The 24,042-nt window shown below is 43.3% G+C and overlaps 1 protein-coding gene across 6 annotated transcripts; it reads left to right on the top strand.

Moving 5' to 3' along the window:
- Positions 1–75: 75 nt before the first annotated feature.
- On the top strand, positions 76–23,436 carry GOLGA1 (golgin A1). Of its 6 annotated transcripts, none has more exons than XM_042786679.1 (22): positions 76–137; positions 522–829; positions 2,593–2,683; positions 4,007–4,081; positions 4,582–4,679; positions 5,211–5,243; positions 5,989–6,117; positions 6,421–6,590; positions 6,905–7,016; positions 11,023–11,148; positions 12,301–12,396; positions 12,821–12,916; positions 13,183–13,335; positions 13,562–13,657; positions 14,397–14,486; positions 15,718–15,820; positions 16,675–16,832; positions 17,310–17,471; positions 17,975–18,034; positions 18,869–19,039; positions 20,011–20,097; positions 20,943–23,436. In XM_042786679.1, exons 2-22 carry the CDS (start codon positions 695–697, stop codon positions 21,021–21,023), a joined length of 2,322 nt encoding a protein of 773 aa, XP_042642613.1. In that variant the 5' UTR covers positions 76–137; positions 522–694; the 3' UTR covers positions 21,024–23,436. The 6 variants fall into 6 exon arrangements, 5 of the variants coding, with proteins under 5 accessions (XP_042642613.1, XP_042642614.1, XP_042642615.1 ...); XM_042786680.1 differs by lacking the exon at positions 76–137 and adding an exon at positions 198–362; XR_006164769.1 differs by lacking the exon at positions 76–137 and having other exon boundaries at positions 369–829; positions 20,943–21,096; positions 22,509–23,436.
- The last annotated feature ends 606 nt before the right edge of the window (positions 23,437–24,042 follow it).

Below are 24,042 nucleotides of genomic sequence, written 5' to 3'. Positions count from 1 at the left end.
GGGGGGGGGGGGGGAGGCCGGGCGCGGGGCCGCTCCGCCCCACCGCGCCTGCGCAGCGGCGCGCGGCGCTTCCGGCCTGCGCGGCGCTTCCGGGGCGGCGGCGGCCGCAGGGTCCCGGCCAGGCCCGGCCGTGGGCGGTGAGGGCGGCGGGGGACGGGGACGGCGACGGGGTCGGGGACCGGGACGGGGCTGGGGCTGCGGCTCCTCGGATGCCTCAGCGCAGAGCGGCGGCCGCGGGCCGGCCTGCCCGGGGGGGTCCGGCCTAGCGGGGACCGGCCGGCCCCCAACTTCCTTCGGCCTTGGGAGGGGGCCGGGCTGCCGCCACCCCCCGCCGGCGCGGGGTGAACGCTCTCGCCCCTCGGGTCGGGTTGCTTGGGGGATTTTTAAAGGGTTATGCTGCGGACGACTGTTTTCTTAGCGTTTTATAACGGGTGTGATATTAAAAGGCATAGTTATTCTCTTTAAATGTTTAACGCAGGTAGAAATTTTTACTGTGGAAACCATATTTCTTTAATTCGCAGGTGCTGTTAGGCTATGAAGGCTTTAATGGAACAAGAAATGCAGTAAAACAGTGGATGAGGCACAGAATTAAATCTCCACATCTGGAAGCTTTAAACGGTGTCAGTGTATTAAACCTATTGACAGTAGTGGCGTTTCAAAGCACCTGGATATTTCAGTGCTGTAGAACAGTAAAATGTTTGCGAAATTGAAGAAGAAGCTCGCAGAAGAGGCAGCTATTGCTCCCAGACCAGGGGGAGCTGCCAGGATACCCAGGTCTGTCAGTAAGGAGTCGATCACGTCGGTGGGAGCGGACTCCGGAGATGACTTTGTGAGTCACACCTTGCTTTGAATTTAGATTTCTTTTACAGCATTTTTATTAGGTCTTTACAGACAAACACTTTAGTCTGTGAGTTGAATATGTATTGTGGTGTCTTTGTAGGTGTAGGTCTTAATGCGTAAATGAATTAGTAGCTTGAATAAACTTAAATCATGGAATAACAGCCTGGTTTGGGTTGGAAGAGCCCTTAAAGCCCCCCCAGTGGCACCCCCTGCCCCGGGCAGGGCCCCCTTCCCCCAGCCCAGGGGGCTCCCAGCCCCGTCCAACCTGGCCTTGAACCCTTCCAGGGAGGGGGCAGCCACAGCCGCTCTGGGCACCCTGGGCCAGCGCCTCCCCCCCTGCACAGGGAAGAATACTGAGGAGAAAATGTTTGTATGTTAACCATAGTAGTTACCAGGAGGCTTATATTCCCATGTAAACGTGAGTTACAAAGCTATGTCAGTATAGAACATTGTTAAACAGATTTAAAATATTGAATAAAGCTGTAGTAATGTGTAAGATACCTGTTTGTAAAATTAATTACTGAAGCAGTAGGAGAGCAACCCAGATACTGGTTAGTCATCTTGCTGTGGACCTGCATTTACGTCTTGGCTTCCTGGTGCTCCTTCTACTCAAATACATTATTTATGTCGCTGCCAAGTACATGTGTGCATTTTTGTTGCATGCAAAACTATTGCAGTTTCTCCAATGTTTCATTTAAATTTTCTTAAGTGTTGCTTAAGCAAGCAGTATAATTCCAGGACCGTATGGGTTAAATGAAACCCTGTAATGCTCTGGCACCTCTGCCCCTTGATGGCTATCATATATTTGAAAACCTGGATTAAGACACCGTCTCACCACTGTTGGAGCCAACAGCACTTGCTGTATTGCAGCAAGTCGCTTTATCCTTCTGTTTTGCTGTCTGCAAAATGGAGAAGTTATTTACACAGTTGAGTTTTAACTCATTTTTGTGAAGCTCAGCTGAAATTCCAGTTCTCTTAAGCAGAAAGTTGGAGCCCCTAATGTTTAAATATAATTTACAGTGGAAATCTATTGGTCTTGTGTATTTCTGAAATTTTTTTGCGCATAAATTCTCAAGTAGAAATTTCATTTACTGTCTTGCAAGTTTGGAGAACAGGAAACAAATAACGATGGTGACTGAAGTCTTCAGTAGTTTTCAGAAAACCTCCTAGAATTAGTTGTTTTAGCAATATTCAACTGCTCTTAATGTTGATTTTTATGGAGGAAAAAAAAAACCCAGAGAGTCTTGTAATGTCAGTCGGTCATGCAGTGGATTTTGCATGGAGAGAGCATTGCATGGACAGACTGCTGCACTGGTTCTCGGGCCAGCTTGTCCCTCATGAGGAGTGTTCCTGTTTCTTTTCTCTTTACTTAGTTTTTCAAAAGACTTTCGTTTTGACCCATCCTGAAACCTGTACTGTAGAGCCTGAATTTTTCCCCCCACTTTATCCGTCCTGTTATACCATCTCCTCAGTGATCAGGTTGAACAAATAGTTTTCAGCTATAGCTTCTTTTAAAAGCATTGTATTTCATGGAACAGGCCAGTGTTGCAGAGCTGACTATTTAAGCCCTTACTGTTTTTCTTCCTCAGCATTTTTTACACATTTTGCTGTGCTAGTACAACTTCCCCCTTTACGTGAAAAACTGAAGCATTATTGCTAGGTGGGATAGTGTTTATTATCGTAGAGTTTGTATATGGCAGGATCACTTTTTCTAAATTTTATAAGTTATATGAGTGTTGTTTTTCTACCAAGGCTTCTGATGGAAGCAGCTCTAGAGAGGACCTTTCATCCCAGTTGTTCAGAAGAAATGAACAAATAAGAAAGCTGGAGGTCAAGCTGTCTGGTATGTGTCTTGATACATAAAAAACCCTATTACTTTAAAGATACTTTCCTTTGAACTTAAGTGCTTTAATTTATTAAAAATACATGGGTTTAGGTTTTTTTAAAAATTGATTCATAAGAACCCTACTGACAGTCATCAAGGTAGCTTCCAGTTAACTGATTTTTTTATAAAGACAACTGACTCTTTTCTGCTGATTTCATGACACATTTTACTTATTTTGTGTACGTAATGGTTTGCTTCTCTTAGGATCTAAGCTTTCTGATGTTGACAGTAATCCAGTGCCATCCTTAAAGAAGTGAACTTTGAAATGAAGAAAAAGCAAAGGATTCATCATAAAACAGTCTTGAGACTTTTTTTGCTTTCTAAGATAGTAGCTGGTTCTGTAAAGCTCTAGTAAGGGCTCTGCTCTGACACTGCTTTCCATCCCTGTTGTATGGAGTGGATCAGAGACTAGGCTAAACTGTTATGTTGCTGCTTCCCAAAGCTCATAGAAGGCCTTGGAAAATAAGAACAGGTTATAGCCAGCTCAGGATTATTTCCATTTATTCTGGAGACTTATGAGGCTCCTGTTCAGTCAGGGAAATCCAGGATTCAAAAGTGATTTCACATTGCAGTTTGAAAGGGCAAAGCGCTCACCTGCGTGCATCAGGTAAACTTAGAAGTGCTGGTTGGGTTTAGTACGAGAGAGGGAAACTTTAAGTATCAGGAGACTCGTGCAAGCAGCTTAATCAGTAAGTAAATCCTCTCTTCATTGTACAGAAACTTCTTCAAGGTGTGTGTATTTTGTTTTGTTTTTTTGGATCTGCCTGCCTTGTCTGTTCAGCAGTGGTAAGAGTGTGAGGTTTAGCCGCGTGGGAGCCCTGGTCAGGGCTCAGCCTCAGAGGTACTGCGTGGCTTGGACAACGAGCAGTGTGGAACGGGGATGCGAGCGCCTGTGAATTGTCCCACCCTCGCATGCCCCAGTGAGAAAGACCTTTCCTTAACAGGGTTAAATAGATCACTGTTCTTGAATGAAGTAAAAAGTGGGGTAGTTCTTCATTCTCTGGTACTGCCTGGTTTTGTGTAACTCGCACACCTAGGACAGGTCCTCCTGTTTGCACCAACCATTTACCCTATGGACAGTACAGAACTATTGCTTGTGTTCATTGTGATGGTCACCCAAGTTTTTCTCAGCAGGAATGATTTTCTGATTGAGAAAATCATTGTCATTTTCCACTCATCCTTTTTCCTTTTTTTTTTTTTTTTCTTTTTTTTTTTTTTCTTAAAATTTCCTTCCTCAATGTCTGTTCATTCCTGGTCTGTGCTTCTCCCTCCTCACACAAGATTATGCTGATCAGATCCGAAACTTGCAGAAGATAAAAGAGAAGCTTGAAAATGCGTTAGAAAAACATCAGGATTGTACGTACTTTTCTTTTTTGTTTGGTTTGTTTTTTTTTTTTTAAGTTGAAAAATTCTATGTTTGGAAGGAAATGGGTTTGATGTACGGGTGTTTTAATCATTTCCTTTCAAACCACACCTCTCGGTTGCAAAGAATTAGAACACAAATTCTTGCCTTATTTACAGCGTAAAAAGCAGTAGTGTGTTGGCTGTTGAACAAAGTAGTTGTTATACTTCTTTTGCCAGATTTGGGGCTGACATGCAGGAGAGACTTTTTTAGAAATGTACAGCTTTGTGATAATGCAGTGAGGAACAGTAATTATATCTTCTGTTATTTCTGGCATTTGTCCAATGTGCAAGCAGTGTGAGGTAAGAAGTGGCACAGCATTAGTGGTAGAGAGTCAAGATGGGGCTAATTACTTGTAGAAGCTGCTCCTTGAAGTTATAAATGACATATAGAAAATTGAGAAGCTATTTCAAAAGGTGAGTTTTTAATATAGCTGGTGATTCTCTGTTGATAGCCTCCATGAGGAAGTTTCAGGAGCAGAATGAAGCTCACCAGGCCAGTCGAGCCAAGATGGCTGAAGGAATGGCTTTGGCCTTAGAAAAAAAGGACCAGGTAACACAGCTTGAACAACTCGACTTTTGACTGACTGGAAATCTGAGTGTGTGTCCTTCATGCTTTAAGCAGGTGTTGCCATTAATTAGAATGGTTGCTCGGCATTGTGTATGCTTAGTGCGCGAATGTTGAGGAGAGAAGGGAGTATTAAGTTCAAATGCCAGAAATGGGGTAGGACTTGTCATTGTTCCAACTGTTCTTAAAAAGAGCCCACAACAATTTCTAATGAAAGGTTAAGCTTGCACTGTGTTTGGTAAGATGCTATTGCAGGAGACCTGTTGTCGCTTTTATTTTGTTTTACTTGCTTAAAGCTTATGTCTTCCGGTAGCATAAATGATTCCTCAGCCTTTATATATTAAAACACTAGCTGTTACTTTTCTTTTGCAGATTATTTTTTTTAATCCTTAACACAACCTACTATCTCTGTTAACACTACAAATTCTTTTTTTTTTTTTTTTTTAAACCATAATTGCTGTCCTTGGAAGTCTACAAATTGATGTTGATTTTTTTTCTCCTTTCTTTCTTGTTCAGGAGTGGATGGAAAAACTGCGTCAAGTTGAAAAGGTAATTGACCTTTGGAGTTTTTTGGTGGTTTGTTTTGGGTTTGTTTTTTTTTTTTTTTTCCTTAATATATGTGTGTGTGTTTGTAAACACCAGCCTGCACCTCAACTGGGGTTAGCTCTTTTTATTATTTGATCTTTGTTCAGTGCAAAAGGCCAAACATTTGCTTTTGTTACCAGCCTCAATGCTTCAGGAGATATTTCTGGACTTACTTTTCATTGGGGAAGTCGAGAATGATGGGTTGTGATGAGAAAGGTGTGCTTCTGTAAGGTGGAATAATAGTTTCCGTTATTACAGGGGAGGCAGCTGGGATGCAGAAGGAGGTAGCAACTTTGTCTGAGGTCTAATAAGAGAAACTATTTGGTAGGGATTTTTTTAATACAGGATTTCAGTCTTGTAGTTGTTCCAGCTGTTTAGCTTAGTCTAATTTAAAGTATCTCTGATTATGATCACATGAGAGATGCTACCATTTGCTGTCCATTTTTAAGAGTTCAGTTAGGTGATCATTGGCTGCATTGTAACCAATACGGATTTTTTTTTTGAGATTTTTGGAAGTTCAGTAATTTGCTCTACATTGCCTGCCGCAACGTGAATGTGGAAGAGTTTCCAGTTCCCCATGTAGCACCATCAGAGCACCTTATAGCTGCAAGACAAGATTCCTTTCCCAGAGAGTTTAATTGAAATCCAATTGACTTGAAATGAGCATACAGATATTCTTGGATTCTTTTTGTTTTTGTTGGTTTATCAGGAAAAAAAAATGCTTGAAATGCAGTTACAAGAAATGAGGGAGCGGAGTTTGAACCTTTTTCAAAAAAGAGATGAAATTGATGAACTGGAGGGCTTCCAACAGCAGGAAATTGCCAAAGTTAAGCACATGGTAAGAACTGATTATTTTAAATGTATTTTTGTCTTTCCTAAAACTACTGTCAGAATACCAAGTTAGTGGTAGCTCTGCAGTAATTTTTTTATCCTTTATGCTTGTGTTGGTCAGTGTCAAAATCCTAACAGTAGGTACATGCATACAGTATTACATAGCTCGTGTCAACAGTGACTTTTCTGGGAGTTATTTATTATTTCTAATTCGGCTCATAACTTAATAAAAAAGACAAGTTTCAGTGAGAAGGCTTTATCAGTATTACCAGGTCATCTGTATTGTCAAAAATAACATTCTAATACTCAGCTTTTGAAAAAGGAAGAATCTCTGAGAAAAACAGAGCAGGAACTAGAGGCATGCACTCAAGAACTAACCCACACTAAAGAGGTGCTTCAGGATGCAAGCAACGAGTCCTTGGGCCTGAGGAAAGATCTTGAGGAGTTGCAGCAGCAGTGCTTGGAGCTCGAGGCGCAGAGGTACGGACACAGTGTTCCGTGAGGAGCAGTGGGTGCATTTCCCCCATACTTTTCCTTCACGCCCAGTTACGTCTTTTTGGAAGAGTTTATAGATGTAGTGAGGTGACTGAATAATTGCTTCTGGTATGCTGATGTGGATGTAAATGCCAAGTTTATATTTCTTTTCAAGCCAATTAACCTAGTACTTGTTTAGGGCTTTGTAAGCTTGCTATGATTTCTTTTCGTAGTTTGAATGCTTAACTGTCACTTCTATCTGCTAAAGATTATTTTCCTGGAATAGTATGTCATTTTTTTTTTATTCTCTTTTTGTGAAGAGATGAACTAATGACAGCTGAGACAAATGCAGAAAACAAGATCACTGCTCTGGAGTTAAGAGAACAGGAGCTACAAACTGTCATTCAGCAGCTTTCTGTAGACTTGCAAAACGTAAGTTTGAGTTAAAGTGAGATTTGATTCGAAGAGCTGCTTATCTGCAGAAGTTAGATTACATATCACGTGTGTTTAGAAATCTAGGTTTCAAAGCAAGTAATTTCTCAAAATTTTTAGGCTCAAGTTGCTGTTTCTGTGTAGAATTTCTGACGGAGAATGGCCACGATATTTTGTTGCAAGGTTTGGACAATCCAGGCCTGAGATCAGACTGCTAACAACAGCTGTGTTATGAGAATGACCTTGAAGGGCTGTGTTGTGAGGAACTGTATCTGTTGAGTAAAGATAAATGAGGAATTTTCCCAGCTATGTATCTGGCTACGCTAAGCGCAAGTATGCAGCAAACCGCAAGATGCTTGCCTGTCACAGTTTCCCTTTGGGTGTGTGATAAGTTGCTTATGACCAATAATTGAGGGGTGTGGGGCGTGTGAACAGCGGGTGCTTGCTGTGCAAAGGATATAACCCAGCGATTCGGGCAGTGAAGGGGGACGACACGTAGCTGCATCAGGGTGATTGTCGTTACTTGGGCCACTCTCCGTATTGGGACCCTCTTCATCTGGCGCCCGAACAGGGACCCTCAGATTGACTAGGACGCTGGATAGCCTCTGAAGTTGGACGTTTAAATATGGATCGAAGGCACCGCAGCATCGAATGAACTTTCGATTTGGGAGCTGGAGAGTGGCGAGCAAGTGAATTGCCGCAAAAAGGAGACGCGGGCAACCAAGTCAGCTGGCCGACTGACCCTTGCCAGGAGGTAAGACCGTGATGGAACTTGACACGGCAATAGGACTGCTTCTTAGTATGCTCTCTAAGAGAGGTGAAAAAGTAAAAGGAGATGTCCGTGACTTAGTGAAGTGGGCAAAGAAAAGGGAAAGAATGAGCGATGCTTCGTTGATATTCAGCGAGCAAGAATGGTGCGAAGTAGGTGATTTATTGTGGGACGAGACCATCACTGGAGGCAGTAAAGGCAGTGAAGCACGACAGCAAGGGGTGGTCTGGCGAACGATCATAAAAGCTCTGAGGGAGATGCCAGCAGAACAGAAAGTAGCCGCTGCTGCTGTGGTGGCTGTCGGCGCTGTACCATCCCCACCGGTCCCTGCCGAAACCAACCGTCCGTCACGATTAGCCACCTTCTTCGGGGTTAATCAGCAGCTCCGCTCTATTAAGGACATGTCACCAAGTGTTCCTGTTTGCTCCACCGCGCAAGAAGCGGCAGAGGAATCAGGCGGCGCGGGGGGACAGGGGGCAGTGCCCGCGGAACGCGGTGCAGCGCCTGGCAACAACCCGGAAGCAGCGCCTCTCCCCGCCGAGGAGGCGGGCCCACCTGACCCCTCCCGCCAGGGGGGAGCGGCGTGCCGCCCCAAACTCCGCCCGCCTCCCCCCCCCCCCCCTTCGGATGGTTCCGCCCCTGACGGCGCGTCAGCGTCTGAGTCGGAGAGAAAAACGGCGGCTGTGTCCCAATTAAAGCACCAGGGTCACACACCGGTAAGGGACAGGGACAGAGTCCGAGAGCTTGAATGAAAATTACAGCAGTTGAGCTACAGAACAGAACTCTGCATTTACAACTACAAGAAGAGGAAGCGCTGCCGGCAGCCCCGCCATACCCGCGCCCGTCACCCTCACCAGAACCAGCTCCGCTTTTAGCTCAGCCCCGATGGAGTGGGGTGATTCGGGGTGCCTTGTTAGAAGGGGACTGGCATGCTGCTGGGGCGTTGGCCTGCCCGGTAGTGACAACGAATGGGGGACCTGATTGGGAACCCCACGATTGGAAGATCTTGAACCAGGCCAAACAAACTGTGACCACTTATGGGCTACGATCTGAGGCAGCGAGAAACATTATACAGTTCATTTTTACGGCTGATGTTTTATGTCCAAATAATGGTAAGCAGATAGCATCACTGCTTCTATCACCATCACAATTTTTGCTGTGGGAAAGCGAGTGGAAGAGACTAGCGGTAGCAGAAACCAGTGTACCCCGACAACAGGGAGATGCACTATATGGAGTGACAGCTCAGATGCTAATTGGGGATGGACAGTATTTGACAACAGCCACCCAATTAGCTCTGCCGACTCCGGTCCACCAGCAGTCACAATCCTTGGCTCATCGTGCATTGTTAGTGGTACCAGATAAGAAGAAAGCACCATCGTATGTAACGGTGCGACAGGGGCCACTGAACCATTTAGCCAATTCGTCGACCGACTCCATGCGGCGTTGAAAGATGCTCCGGAACTCGCTGGGGGCATGCAGACACAGTTGTTCCGCGCACTAGCTTTTGACAGTAGTAATGCAACCACCAAGCACCTAATAGCCACACTCCCACAAGGATCGGGGGTAGGTGACATGTTGCTGTTAACATCTCGGGCTGAGCACTCGAACCAAGCTGCAGCTTTCTAGGCAGCCATGAAGGAAACTTTTCATCGAGCATTAACGGCGATGGCTGCTGCGTTGAGAAGTAGGGGAGGGCGGCCAATGAGGCAGCTGGCTAAAAGCAGTCAGACCACGGGCACGTTCTATTGTGGTGAGACAGGTCATTGGAAACGTAGATGCACCAAGCCTGTTTGGTGCCATACCTGCAATACAGACACTCATGCAACTGTGGCCTGCAGAAAGTCGGGAAACGGCAGGCGCAGCGCGAAGGGACCTCACGCGACAACACAAGTCCAGGTCTCAACCCCCCAGGTTTCCTACTCGACCACACACCAGAGACCCCAGGAAGCCTCGGAGTGGATGTGGCAACAGCAGTAGAGACCACATTAACCAGTACTTCTGTGACACTTATACCAACCACAGCATATGGACCTTTGTTTTCTAGAGATTCCCCAATGGGTGGGTTATTAATTGGTCAGTCGTCCACGGGAAAGCAAGGTGTTGTTGTGCTCCCTGGTGTCATTGATGCGGATTACACAGGTCAAATCCAAATTATGGCATATGCATTACAACCACCAGTAACCGTTCCAAAAGGTAGTAAAACTACTCAAATTGTTGCTTTAGAGTCAAAACATCCCTTGCATCAATCACTTCTGAATGGTCCTTCCAACATTCGAGGAGACACAGGTTTTGGGTCAACAGGATACGATGTGTTTCTAACACTTGATTTAAATCAGCAACCACAGCAATGTCTTGTAATCAGTGGATGGTTAGCTAGCTTATTAAAAGAAGGCCTTCACTTGCTTATTTACTGACTGCTTATATTTTTAGCTGTCTGTCTTTGTATTTCATGAATACGAAAAGGGCTGACAAAGGTCATGAATCAAGTCTGGATTGTCCAAAGAGAAAAAGGGGGATATGTAGAAGAATTTCTGACGGAGAATGGCCACGATATTTTGTTGCAAGGTTTGGACAATCCAGGCCTGAGATCAGACTGCTAACAACAGCTGTGTTATGAGAATGACCTTGAAGGGCTGTGTTGTGAGGAACTGTATCTGTTGAGTAAAGATAAATGAGGAATTTTCCCAGCTATGTATCTGGCTACGCTAAGCACAAGTATGCAGCAAACCGCAAGATGCTTGCCTGTCACAGTTTCCCTTTGGGTGTGTGATAAGTTGCTCATGACCAATAATTGAGGGGTGTGGGGCGTGTGAACAGCGGGTGCTTGCTGTGCAAAGGATATAACCCAGCGATTCGGGCAGTGAAGGGGGACGACATGTCGCCGCATCAGGATGATTGTCGTTACTCGGCCGACTCTCCGTATTGGGACCCTCTTCAGTTCTGGTTGTGAGAAGAAACTGGAAATGTTACAGGTGGAGCATGAATCTGAAGTTGGAATATGGACAACACAAGCAAAAGGTTAAGTGTTTTCGGATGCATCTGCTGTTGGCTGGTGTGAAGGTGTTCATTTGGGTAAAGCACTGAGTTTGAAATTTGGTGTCTAGAAAGCATTTAGCATTATATTGTCTTTTCAGATAGGACTTTTCTCTTTCTAATGGCACTTTTAAAAATCAGACCACAATGGATTAGCTGAAAGCTTCACTACAAAAAAGATTCCGTCATTTCTTGTTCTCACAGATGACTCTTGAAGTTGCTGAGAGGAATAAACTTACTGAACAGCTGCAGGAAAAAGTGTCTTCCTTGGAAAAAAAGCTAGAAAGAAATCTGTCAGGGGATGAACATGTGCAGGAGCTACTCAAAGAGGTAATTATACGTTTATAGACTGCTTAAAAGTGCACTCTTAGTGAGATCGTTTTTTTAGTGTGCATTACTTCTTGCACATGTCAAAAATACGTGGTGATGTAAGGCAGCCACATTTGTCCCTTCAGTGTATATTGGCACGCTGACTATGCTGGACAGGATTGTGTAGGTGACCTGTGTTGGGCCTGTTCATGTAGATATTGCACAGATGTTTTTACTGGTCTTCCTGCATTGTCTGTTTAGGCAATACATCTGACTGCTTAGAAGCAAAAGAGCAGCTTTTTAACATCCCCACAGGAGGTGGAAAAACTTGAGAGCTTTATTGGTTAATCTTCACAGAGAAGAGTGAACACTTTTCCTTGTTCTTCATCTTCTATTATCATGACTTGCAAAGCATTGGGACAGGGAAGGGAACTGGTTTTGCACATATAAAACATTCTGTTTGTGAATCTGTTGAAAGCTTGAGCCTCAGAAGTGTTAAACAGCTGAAAACAGAAATAACTTAGCTTTGGTTGATGCTCTTTCTCTCATTACTTCTCAATCTCTTTCTCAAGCACTGATGCTCCTGTTCAGAATCAGCTTGGAGCAATGTTTCCCCAGCTGAGTCTTGGGGAAGCAAGGGAAGGTATGCTTTTCCTTGGTCAGGCTTGCCTACAAGACACATGAACTTTATGTTGCTACGATAAAAGAACTTGGCTTAGTAAACTTGAGCCACTTTAAAGTCTGTGTAGGGGTAGTAAAACATTTTGGAAAGTAACCAACATAAGAAACAAATGTTTTGCCTTCTTTCTGTATTTGTGTGATGCAGGAGACATTAAGCTTTAAAAAAAACCTTTTTTATGATCCCTTAAACTTGGCCTGGGTTAGAAAATTATGACTTAGCTGCTGATTAGAGTTTACATCTGGATTGTGACAGGGTGCCAGTGAATTTCCCATTCTTAATGATGTCATCCCCAGGGCAGCATGATCTATGGAGACCCTATGCAGTAGCATCAAACTTGCTAGTTCCCAAGAGCAAAGCTGTATTGCACATCAAAATAACTGATCCAGTTTAGTTTGACCTTATTAATGAAATAAAAAGAAAAATCTTCACTAAAAAAACCTTGTCTCTTTGTCCATCCTTCTTCCTGTTCATCATCTCGACATAATTTCCAGAAAGCTACTCTTGAGCAGAAACTGGAGGAAACCAGGCAGCAGGTACTGACAGACAGAACGCATCACACTGAGACTGTGAACTGGTTGGAAGCACAGGTAAGTGTGTTGTTACCTCCCTACAAATTCCGACTGTTTCCAGCTTCTTGATGCCCCATACCTCCTCCCCTCACCCCACTTGTGCTCTCAGCCAAAGGTGGGACTGCACGTCATGTTTACTGTTGAAAGGGAAGTCTGAATGATCAATGTCTCTGGTCATCTCCTCACCTTCAGTGGTGGAGAAGGGGCCTAGAGGTTATGAAGTAAGAGTTTTCATACGTATCTTCCCTATCCTAAGAAACAAATAGCTGAAGTGCAAGCATTGCTGGGGGGTAGTGGTGTGGTGAAGAGTTTTTAAAAGCAGCATGTGTCAAGTAGGTTTTAATGTTTACCTTCCCTTACTAGGTCATCCCACATTCTGTATGTTTTTTCTAATAATGTAGATGCCAATGGATAAGGAATTTAACGTATGGTTGTATTTTAGAATAAAGAACTGGAACAAAAACTACAGATTGCAACAGAAGCATTGAAAAAGAGGGAAGAAGCAGCTGCTGAGCAGGATGTGAAGAACCAGAAGTTGGTGAGTATCCTGCATGCTGTTTCACTGACCAGTAGCAGCTCAGTCTTCAGCATCTCCAGACACACTCACTTTGGGTTTGTTTCGTTATACAAGTGTTTTATTGCTGTTTATCTCCTAAACTAGTGTCTGTATATGAGTACATGACACTGCTACCAAAGGAATAGTGTTGCTTCAGTTTGAGTATACGTCTCATGGAATGGTGTCGAATTCTGGTCAGAGCTTCAAAATACCGTTTTATTAACGCAGTGTTCTTCGTTTCTCTTAAGCAAACTGATCTAGAGGATGAAAGAAGTAAACTACAGCAACAGATTTTAAGTGAGAAACATCAGTATGATCAGAAAGTTACTGGGCTGGAGTCTCAAATTGCTGCTCTTGAAACAGCTTGGGAATTTGATAAAACAGCTACTCAGCACAAGATTGTAAGTACAGAAACTGCTCAGTGGGCCATGTGAGTCTTCAGAAAATGACGTTAACGCAGCTTGCAGACCTTGCATGTCGTCTGAATGTTCTTATTCAGTGCTCCTAGCATTAGAAGATCTCATACTTTGAGAAACTAAATATGAACAAAGCATTTGATGTGTTTAATTGTTTAAACAAAGCATTAGAATAATTGTACTTAGTATTTAAGCAATCTTTATTTTACAGAGCCAGCTGGAAAAGGAAAATGAAAATCTTAATGGAAGCAAAGAAGAGTATGAGAGTTCTTTAAAAAAACAAGAGTCTGAATTGAACAGGCTGAAGGTAAGGGCTTAACTGATTAGTGACATTGGTTAAATGCAGAGCCAAGTTTGAGAAACAGTTAATGGCAAAGTGTATTGCGTTCTCAGTACTTGGAGTGAAGTTACATTCAGGTTGCATGTGCTTACAGCTGGAAATCATCTTTGGTACTCAGTAGATAGGCATGTGAGGAGTGTTACTACAAATGGCTGATCCTTTCTGAAACAGAATGCTTGGGTCTGCCTAAATCAGGCAGAAATAACACATTCCTGTATTGTCAGGCACGAAGAGCTTTTAAATCCTGTTAGCAGTAATGAATACAGAATAGCTCAACATCAAATTCCACTCATAGCATTCAAAACGAGTTAAAAACTTAAGTTGGTTAGGTATTTACAGCTCAGTCTTTTGACTGTAATTTTAGATTGTTGAAAATTTTTTTCTGTAGCTACTCTTAGATGCATAGTTGGAAGAAAGGTCAGTTGTAGGAAGGAGCTACTTGTTTGTATTGCAGACTTCAAGCTAAAAGATCTTTTTAGCATTGGATATGTTTGGCCTCTTACATCAGTTCTGTGTTGCTCTTACATATGCAGATATGCTATCTGCAGTGCAGTAAAACAAAACAGTAACTCTCATTTGGAAGAGTAAACCATGGTGTGTCAGAACACCCATAGGTTCTAGCTGGTGATAGATTTGGGTTTAAAGACGAGAGACTGACTTAATTTTAGTTGTCTCAAGTAACCTCTGAATTACTTTTGGTTTGCAGAATGAATTGAGCAGCAGAGAGACTGTCAGCATTGAAATTGCCAAAGCATTGGAAGAAACACGAAAACAGAGAGAAGAATTACAACAGCAGGTTGGCTAATACCCACAGTCTAGAATATGTTTGGGTGCTCCCTACCTTGCACAGACCAGAATAGGTTTGGACTTAATTATCATAACAGGCAGGAACATTAATCAGAATCATATCCTTAGCGTGCAAGACAGCAGTGGTTGCCTCAGTAAACTTGAAACTTCAGGGTGTCTGTATAAATGCCAACATAAGAATGTAATCAACTTAGGTGAATTGCGCCATTGGAAGAACGTAAACTGCTGCTGACTGCAAAGCTAGGGATATTCATAAGTTTGTGGCTTAAGAATTGTAGCAAGGCTTGGGAGTTGAATATCAACAGCTGAAAGGAAGACCAGGTAGTAGCTCAGAATGAAGGTGACTGGTATTTCAGGGCCCTTTAAATCTGTAAGATGGTGCATAGTCCTACTGGGCCAGCAGTCCTGGGCCATTGATGAGTTGGCAGGTGATTTTTAAAGAAACCCATTCATTCTCTTGTCGTTCTTTCAGTGCTTATATCCTATCTTTGTCCATCTGAAGCACAGCAGCTCTAAAATTGTAAATTGCCTTGTAGGGAGGGGATTATATCCAGTAACCAGATGTAAATTCTAGGCGGTCTTGGTTTGCTACTCTTTTATTAAAAATGGTTGTGGTGGATAATCTGAGCTTGTGTTTGCTTAAGCTAGGAACTGCCAGCTGAGCAAGTTTGACTGAATTTAGTCCCATCATTTGGTTTCTTTATTCTGCTGGGACTGCTGTAGATCTGTGCTTGCTTGGTCCAGCTGTAAGAAAAAGGGGTGTAAGGCCACCTCTGGTTTTGCCCTGCGGCTGTTTCACAGCTGCCACCTGCTGGTCACGAGGCCATCGGGAATTGTGGCCCGGGGCGTATCAGAAGAGAAGGGTGGTGGAGCCCCTACAGCACACTGACCTCAGTGGTTTTTAATGAGGTCAGCATTGCAGAGGTGATGCCTTCTGTGAGTCTCTGGATAGGTCAGACATCCACACAGCACCATCTGTAACACTAATGCTGCACAAACCGCTTTTTCGAGGTGCTGTATTGCCTAGCACAGACTCGGGCAGCCCCTGCCAGTTGCAGATACCAGCCACTGCCTTTGTCACTGATACAAGAATTCTCCTCCAGTCCTTCCCACAAAAAAAAATAAATTCTGAACCTCTGAGATATGTTGAAATCTTTTAATGTCCTCTTCTGTTTTTGTATCTTTAATGACTTCGGTTTGTTTGTTTGCCTGCTTTGAAGGTTTCACATCTGGCTTCCTTAATAAAGGAAAAAGAGCAGCTGATTGATGAAAAATCTGTTATGCTTCTAAAACAGAAGGAAGAACTAAACCAACTCAGTCAAGGTTAGAGCAAACGAGCTTACTGTATCCCAGATAGCTTTATCGAACTACAGTCTCTGGTTTGGGACTTGCCTGATAGACTGTAATAATTCTAGATTTCTCTTACATATTTAACCTATTAGAATTTTCAGAATCTTGTATCCTTCAGTAACAATTGGTCGGTCTCTCTACTGCGTCCTTAAAAACAAAGCCACTTTTTAAAATTAAAGTCTTACGTTTATACTCCATAAAATGGCAAATGGCGCTGTACTTTTTGTAAGTAACTGTTTTGGACAAAACATGAATTATACGGATCAAAAGCTGCTACTTCATTGCACCACTTTACAAACCGCCCTAGCTTGAAAGATTATTTACATTCTTAAAGAGCAGCTGCAAACTGATATTGCACAGTCATACTAAAAAATGAAGTGCAGTTGTCTTCGTTCAGTTCCTAACCCCGGTGCATTTCTCTTGTGTGTTGCCATTATTTAGAAAGGGAACAAAACGGCAGCCGGGTGTTGCACCACCGCCGCGTGTCGGCAGCCGTTTGTGCCAGCGAGCCACTCCCAGCTCAGCCCCGAGTGTTCCTGTGCAGTCACAGCACGAGTCACACAGACTTCTGGTGGGGATCTTTTAGAGCAGGTCTAATTGGTAATTAAGTGGTAAAATCACCCTGACTTTCAGCTGGGCTGCTCCTTTGCAAAAACACGCATGTGAGCTTGGGTGGCTTAAATTCCACTGTCTTTCTGTCTTCATGACAGAGCAAGGCAAAAAGGTCAGGATTTACTGTCACTGTAACTTGCTTCATATGACAAACATAATTGGAAACTCCCATTTGATTCAGTAGACTGATACTAAGCAGGTCTCTCCTTTCTCAGATCATGAAGCTGTCTTGCTGCAAATGCGTCAGCTGCAGACTGACATAGAGGCAAGTAATAGCCAAGCCCTGGAGAAAGAAGAAATGGCAAGAAAGGAAGTTGATGAATTGAAGTTGCAGATCCAGGAGTGCCTCTTGGCCAGGGAACATGAGAAACATGTAAGTGCAGTTGCAAATGTGATCTGCTCAGACTTCTCAGGAAAACAAGCAGGTTTGCAAGAGACCCCCAGTTCTGTCACGCCTGGTGATACGTCCTTGGAGCTGGTCACTCACTCTTTGCACGTGACCTGAAACACCAGCACTGTAGATTACCATTATTTGTTGTTCCTGTTTTCCTAAAGAAAGCTGTTTCTTGTCAAATCTGTGACTGGTTTGTGAAAGATAACCCCTTATTTTATTTGATTCATAAAATGTCTTGAAAGAACCATTGTGAAACCAATGAGACAGAGACCCAGAAGTAATAAGCAGGCCAGTGAGAGATGTAGCCAACTAGATTGCCATTACTGCTTTCTGGTTTAAAAAAGCAACGACCACCAGCAAAAAACAACCAAGAAGTCTCACTTTCTCCCTGAGGGGAGTGTTCATGGGCTGTAAATGTCACGATATCTCTCCAATTCACTCTTTGAATTTTTATAGGTTTCAGAACTAGAGGAATCAATGAGAGCCTTGAACAACAAGCACTTTCATTCTCCAGAGAACCATGGGGTGGAACAGAATGGAGAGGTAGCAGCTGCAGACGTCATTCAACTTCAGAAGGATAATAGAGAGCTGGAACAGCAAATTGCTGAGAAAAATAAGGTGAAAAGAAACAGCAGAAACAGCTGTTAGTTTTTCTGCTTTTAATTAGGAAGCTGAATAATTGGTGCTGCCCATACTGCAGCCTTAAGAGGACAGACTTACCAAAATGATCCAATTTGAATCCAGTATTTTGTGAATAATTTTTTTTTTTCCCCCTCTGGATTGTACAAGGATCTAGCAACAGTGGATAAAAACTGCAGCCAGCATTGTAGGAATCCTTATCTATTTTGGAGGAAAGATGCACCAAATGATACAGTTTACAGCTTTCCTGCAGAGCCCTTTTGTGTGAATTCAGTTCACTTCCACTGTGCCATCATGTGCCTGCTAATGTGTGCAGCTAGAAAGGCAAGACATTGAGGTTGCTTCTTCAGAGCTGTCAGCATTGTTAAATGATTGTTTCATTCATTACACTTGTTTGTCATGGGTTTTTCCAGATACCTGTGGGTCAAAATGTGTCCTCACAAGGAATACTGCATTAACACTGTCCTTTGCTGTGCTTACAGATGATAAAGCAGCTACAGCAAAGAATGACAGAACTCAAGAAAACACTCCAGAAAGAGTTGGTAAGGGTTATGTTTTTTTCAGTCTCTTCAGCTAGCACTTACTGGCAGTTACTTGCACTACTAATTCCAAAGGCTTTGACTGTGAGCCAGAGTGTAGGTTTTTTTATGAGGGATGTCTGCAGTTTTCTTGTGCTTGCAGGCAGACCAGTAAACCCTTAAATTAAGGAAGTACGTTATTCTGGATCATTTGTTGAATGGATGGTGTGACGGGTAGCCATCGCCACTCAGCCCTTGCAACAGAAAATTTTAGCTACAGAAGACTCTGTGTGTTTGGTAATCTTGGGCATTTAATACATTTCTGTAGAGGGAACAACTGAGGTTTGTTTGCTACTTAGCTGCCATTCAGCTAAGTTTTACCATGGGAGTGATACCTGCCCCAGGGAAAGCTCCCCTATAATCCCTCTTACAGTAGTTTTCCTCTCCAAGAAAAAATTCTTCTATTTTAAAAAAAAAATAAGAGGTTTAAAAATTGTTATTTTTCTTCTGAGCCTCACAACAGTTTTGGAGAAAGCCCATGTTTGAAAGGCACAGAGCAGGTTAATGGTTAAAAAAAATTACCAGGTGATAGTTTCCACCATGGACCCAATTCCATGCTGGTTTGGGTAACGTACATGTAATGCTAACAGCAACTAGCTTCTGCTTCTGTCCCGGAGCCTAGGGAGGGGTGAAGACACTTCTCTGCTGCGATCCTGTGAAGGATGAGGAGCTTGTCCTGTTGGTGCCCAGGTTGTACCTGCCCTGTGGATACAAGCCCTCTGCGTTAGGTGTCTTGGACCAGGATCCTCTCCCGGTGTCAAGCTGACAGTCTACAGTGTCCTTCTCTTTTTCTTCTAGAAAATAAGGCCTGACAGTGAGATACCTGAAGTACGTGAAAAAGCAAATTCTGAAGTGCCTAATGCTTCTGTGACTGTCACAAACAACTCTGATTTAAATGACTCAAGGGAGATAAACTTTGAATATCTTAAACATGTTGTACTAAAATTCATGTCCTGCCGGGAGTCTGAGGTAAAGATATACACTTACCTTCTCTTTCTAAGTCTTTCTGTAGAAACTGCCACCTGTTACCTGCTAAGGACAATTCTAGGCCAATTCCATACTTCTACACTTTAAAAGTTGTTGACTGATTCAGCACAATGAAGCAAAATAGCAAACAGCGATATGTTTGGAAGTACAGTTCATTGTAAACTAAATGAAAGGGAAGTGTGAATTTTTAAGAGGTAGTTATGTCTGGAAGCTAAAGGTCTCAAGCTTTGAGACATCCCCCTGCACCACTCTAAAAAGCATGTGGAGGATGCAGTTAGAGTGGATGTACATTTAAGAGCAAAAAAAAATGAAGAGAAAGACATAAACCACTTGCTGTTGGTCTCTAGGTGGTAATTCCTTGTGCAGTTGGAGCTCCTTCACGTTCTCCATATTGTGTCAAGGAAGTCAAAGGTAAAAAAGACATGCCAACAGTATTCTGTGCTTAATTGCAAGTCACTGGGTAAGATTGAGAAATAATTGTGCAACTCCATGGTATCCTGAGTGCTTGACTCCTTTACTAACTGTGTATTGTGTGCCCCATTTAGAATATTAGTACTATAGAGTTAATGTACTTAAGTGTGTATTTAAAACAGCATGATTCTTTCCTGCCTACAGTCTGGTCTGATCAACTTTTCAAAGGTTAAAAAAAACTAGAACACCACAGGAGCCAACCTTCTTTATTCTGACTTACTAGGCTCCCCATCTATCTTCTTTCCCCAAAATATGCAAACCCATTCTTTAAAATAGAAAGCCAGGAAACACAAACAGAAGAAATAAGATTCAGGCCATCCCAGTCTGTTGGGACTGGGGATAATGGAACACTGCTGGTCTGCTCTTCCCAGCTGTAACTAAAAAGTCTGTTCTCAAACCTACAGAAAAACTGTGCTGCCCCATAGTCCAGAATGTGGAGCCTGAGAGCGTCATAGCTGACAAAATACTGTGGTTTCTTTCAGGCATTCCATCTAATTAAAGCTGTATCTGTGTTACTGAATTTTTCACAAGAGGAGGAAAACATGCTTAAAGAAACTCTGGAGTACAAGGTAAGGGTTCTGTTCCACTTGCAGTCTTTAATGAGACTCGCAGCAGATGGAGTGAAAGTTCCTAGTTGCTGGGAGATCATGAAAAGTACCTTTTCCAAATGTTAGCTACAATAACAAATGCAATTTATTATTAAAATGTTAGCTAATCACGTTACATGTTGGAAATTGTGCTTTCAGTGAGGGAAATAGTGACTAGTGACTTTCCAGCGCTGCAGAGGAGGAGTGACAGCACAGCTCTGCCCAGCAGCCTCAGTCCGTGAGGGGAGCTGGAAGCTCCTTGCTGGAGTAGTCAAATGTTTAAAAGCAGGAAGCCGAATTCTTGGTTTGTCGTTTTGGTGTTGGGCTTAGACACCTCCATCTGTCTGTGCTTCGCGTGGAGGATCTGCCTGGCCCTGGCTGTGTGGTTATTAGTGAATGGTCATGGACGAGTGCTGCCTCGGTTCCTTCCGCCGCCTGCATTCGTCTCTGCCCTAGGCTGGACGTGTTCAGTCCGCAGGCGGTTGCAGCTGAAGATTTCCTCACCATCTTCTCCAGGGAACAGTTCAGTACTAGACTGACTGAGGGTCCTGTGTTCAAATGACTGCAGAGTTGTAGTCCGTCCTTATTTTAAAGGAATATATGCAAGTGTAATCTTCAGTCATCTTCACTTGTGGAAAATGGATGCTGTTTCTTCAGACTGGGTTGGGTGACACTGCTTCTTCAGTCTGAAGTGTCTAGCGTTCTGTTTTACAAACAGTTCTTTCCATCAAATGATGGGGAGACGCCTGTGTATTACACTCTTTCAGATCTTCAACTTCTTACAAGTGTGAACCTAGCATAATGTGTGTTGTGCTTTCTTGTCCTAGATGTCATGGTTTGGGTCAAAGCCATCTCCTAAGGGCAGTATCCGGCCGTCTATCTCAAGCCCAAGGACATTGTGGCCTTAAGGGAACCTGAAAACGGGCAGTCAGCATCTAGCCACTTTTTTCTGTGAAAAGAACGCTGAACACACTAATTCAGGTGTGTCTTAATCACTGTCATTGCAGTATTTTGTACAAGAACTTTTGACACTGTTTACAAAACTAATACTGTGCAAGGAGAAGTTTTCACTACAAACTGAAACGCCCCTTGCGGGTTGGATTGGGGGCCTCGGCCCCGATGGTCTCTGAGTGGTAGTCAGCTCCTTGCGCTCATCGGTCTCGTTTCCTTGGCACCAAAGGGTAATGTTCACCTCACTAATACCGGTGCTGGCAGTTCAAGCTTCTAACACGTGCATCTGTTATGGTGGCGACTCCAGCTTGTGTTAAGAGTGCCAGAGTTGAGTAACTCCAGGCACAGTAAAGCTTCCTTGTCTCGCTGTGGAAAGCAAGCAATGAAAAAAAAAGATGTTGGCAGCACTGTACTGAGTTTTGACGGTTTGAAAAGCCTTTCAAAGAACAGGAGCAGGAGCTTTAACCAAAAAAGAAATCTGCCTTGCCTTGTTATACTGACATAACTAATAGTTCGCGTTTTTTCATATCACTGTGTAATTTAAGGTGCATCTATCCTGGCCTGCAGTCCTGAAGGCTGCATGTTGATGATGATTATTTAATTTGAGAGCACAACTTTAGAGTTGTCTGATTTTACTTTTCTTAAAGAAAAATAATATTTTAAATGGTCTTAATTATAGTACCTAATACTCAGTCGCCTTTAAAACTAATCTATTAGCGTGTACCATAGGTTGTTAGCATTGGGAAGAAGGGGTAGTAAACCATTTTAAATTTTTAAAGCTGAGTTCCAGGTATTGTAAAGTCACACTGAGAATACCTTTTATTTAAGAAAAATAAAATAATAATAATCTAGTGACAAAGGGTGAAGAATATTGGTACTAAACAATTTGACTTTTATTTTTTTTGCTTCCAAGTCTGCTTGCAACAAATCTTCAGAGCCAGTATCTGCCTCTTTGGTTGTGGTTTTCTGTACTTCAAATTCTGATGCTTAAAAACTGTTATGAACGTGTAGTGGGCTGTTAACTGTGTCCTAACTACAAAAGAAATGCTGCTCATGAATTTTGCCCTCAAAAACAAAGCCCTCAACTCTTAATGAATAAATCTTGGTTTCAGCAGCTCGCTTTCTTTTCCCCTTAAGGGGACCAAGGTGGCACTTGCCTCACAAAGTGGAAGCACAATTTTGCTCATAGTTACTAAAACCACTGCGAAATGTAGGTGGAAATGGGAAGCAGCAGTCAGTCTGGCTTCTTAAAAATGGAATGTATTTTCAAAGAACTCCACGTGCGTGGCGTTCAGTGAGCAGGCTGTAGCTCTGGTAATCCTCTTACGATGAGGTTTGTGTTACTAACGATGCTTTTTATGAAATCCATTCGAGCAAATGCGATCTGTCCTCTAGTGGAGATGCAGTGACTGTTCAGGTTTTTAACTTTGCTTTGCTAACAGGGTCTGAACGACCTTCGTGGTGGCAGCCGAGATGCAGAGTTACCGCACGCGAGCTGCGCACTCGGGCCCCGGGAAAGCTGAGTGTCCTCCCCCCTGAGGTCGGTCACCAGAGCGGTGACTGTGCTGCAAATCTGTACCCGAGCTGGCCTCCCTGGGTACCAGACACAGGTACTCGCAGTACTCTGGCACAAGTGACACGCCTCAGTTTACAGCTAGGTTATATTTATTTGAAGTTAAGAAAACCAGCAGGATTTTTTTAGTACACTAAAGCTTGTCCAGTCTTTAGTAACCTGATCGATGGCACTTAACGATAGCCTGGAGAAGTTTGTGGGAGGAGCACAACTCTGCTCTCGTATGAAAATAGACAATCAAAAAGTAGATTTGTGTCAATTGTTTCTCTACTGAAACAAAGCGGGGGCAGGATAACCCTACTGGTTCTGGGAAGATTTTATTTTCCAAGGTCTTTCCCTGTAGAACTATTTCTGTGGGACCCGAGGCCAGGGGACAGGATTCCCTCTACTCCCGCTGATGCCTGCTGAATGACTAATCGGTTTATGTTGATCCTGGCTTGAAAGGTTACTGCTGAACAGTAAGAAAAGCAGTACAGCCAGCCTGGAGTAGAGAGTGACAAAATAAAATCTTGCGTGAATATATAGTCTAACACAACTTCAGTTTAAGATCCCAAAGCTCATACAGGATCAACTTACCACAAGCTAGTGTAAGTGTTGAATTTTCTTTAGATGTCAGAGCAAGAATGGTGTGTATACATATATTAAAAAGCTAATGCACTTTCCCTTGTATAAGAACAGTGGTATACATAATCCTTTCTATGGCCATTGGACTTCTTTCCTTCTCTGCTGTAAATATGGATTGTATTATGAAACACTATGAAATTTGTGGTGCAATACATTTTGGATCAAAACCCTCATCCTGATTTCTTTCTCTTTATAGTTCTGGTGATCTCCGGGGGGGGGGGGGGGGGCTGCTGTAGCTATTTAAAATGGAGAGAGAATTGCAAAGCAATGAAACAAACCCCACCTTCTGCCCCCGGGAGAATGGGTGTGTCAGCTCTGTAATTAAGGCCTGTCTGTCTCACGGGGCTGTTAGGAGGAATGCAGAGCGCTTCTGGCCAGGGCCAGCGGCTGCTGCTGCAGCTGCACTTTTGGCAGCTGATAAAAACGCAAGGGGAGGGGGCAGGGCAGCCCTGAGCAGAGCTGGCGGGGGGCTGCGAGGGTGGGAGCAGTTGGGTCCTTGGTCCTGGGCACATCAGGGCTCAACCACCTGCGCGCGCCGACTGGCACCCAGCAGCTGCTGCTGCCCTGCTGCAGTCCTCCACCAGGTGAGGATCCACTAATACCTAAACAGTAACTTCTGAAGTATTTTCTTGACTTTCTAGGATGGACACGAATCTAAAACTCAAACCACAGGTGATTAGATATTGTATTTACTGCATCTTCCATGCCGTGATTGGAATAGCTGAGCTTGGTCTTGCTGTCTACAGGTAACATAGGTCCACGTGAGGACAAATTCTACG

This window comes from Tyto alba, unplaced genomic scaffold (assembly GCF_018691265.1).
Source record: "Tyto alba isolate M040663 unplaced genomic scaffold, T.alba_DEE_v4.0 Super-Scaffold_11, whole genome shotgun sequence".
Classification (NCBI taxonomy): Eukaryota; Metazoa; Chordata; class Aves; order Strigiformes; family Tytonidae; genus Tyto; species Tyto alba.
The sequence above is the reverse complement of the archived record's forward strand: the minus strand, read 5'-3'. Positions and strand labels throughout refer to the sequence as shown.

Coding starts and splice junctions, on each gene's coding strand:
- GOLGA1 (XM_042786679.1), top strand. CDS start 695: ATGTTTGCGAAATTGAAGAAGAAGCTCGCAGAAGAGGCAGCTATTGCT. Junction 2,684..4,006: donor GCTGGAGGTCAAGCTGTCTG/GTATGTGTCTTG, acceptor TCCTCACACAAG/ATTATGCTGATCAGATCCGA. Junction 11,149..12,300: donor TGCAGGAGCTACTCAAAGAG/GTAATTATACGT, acceptor CATAATTTCCAG/AAAGCTACTCTTGAGCAGAA.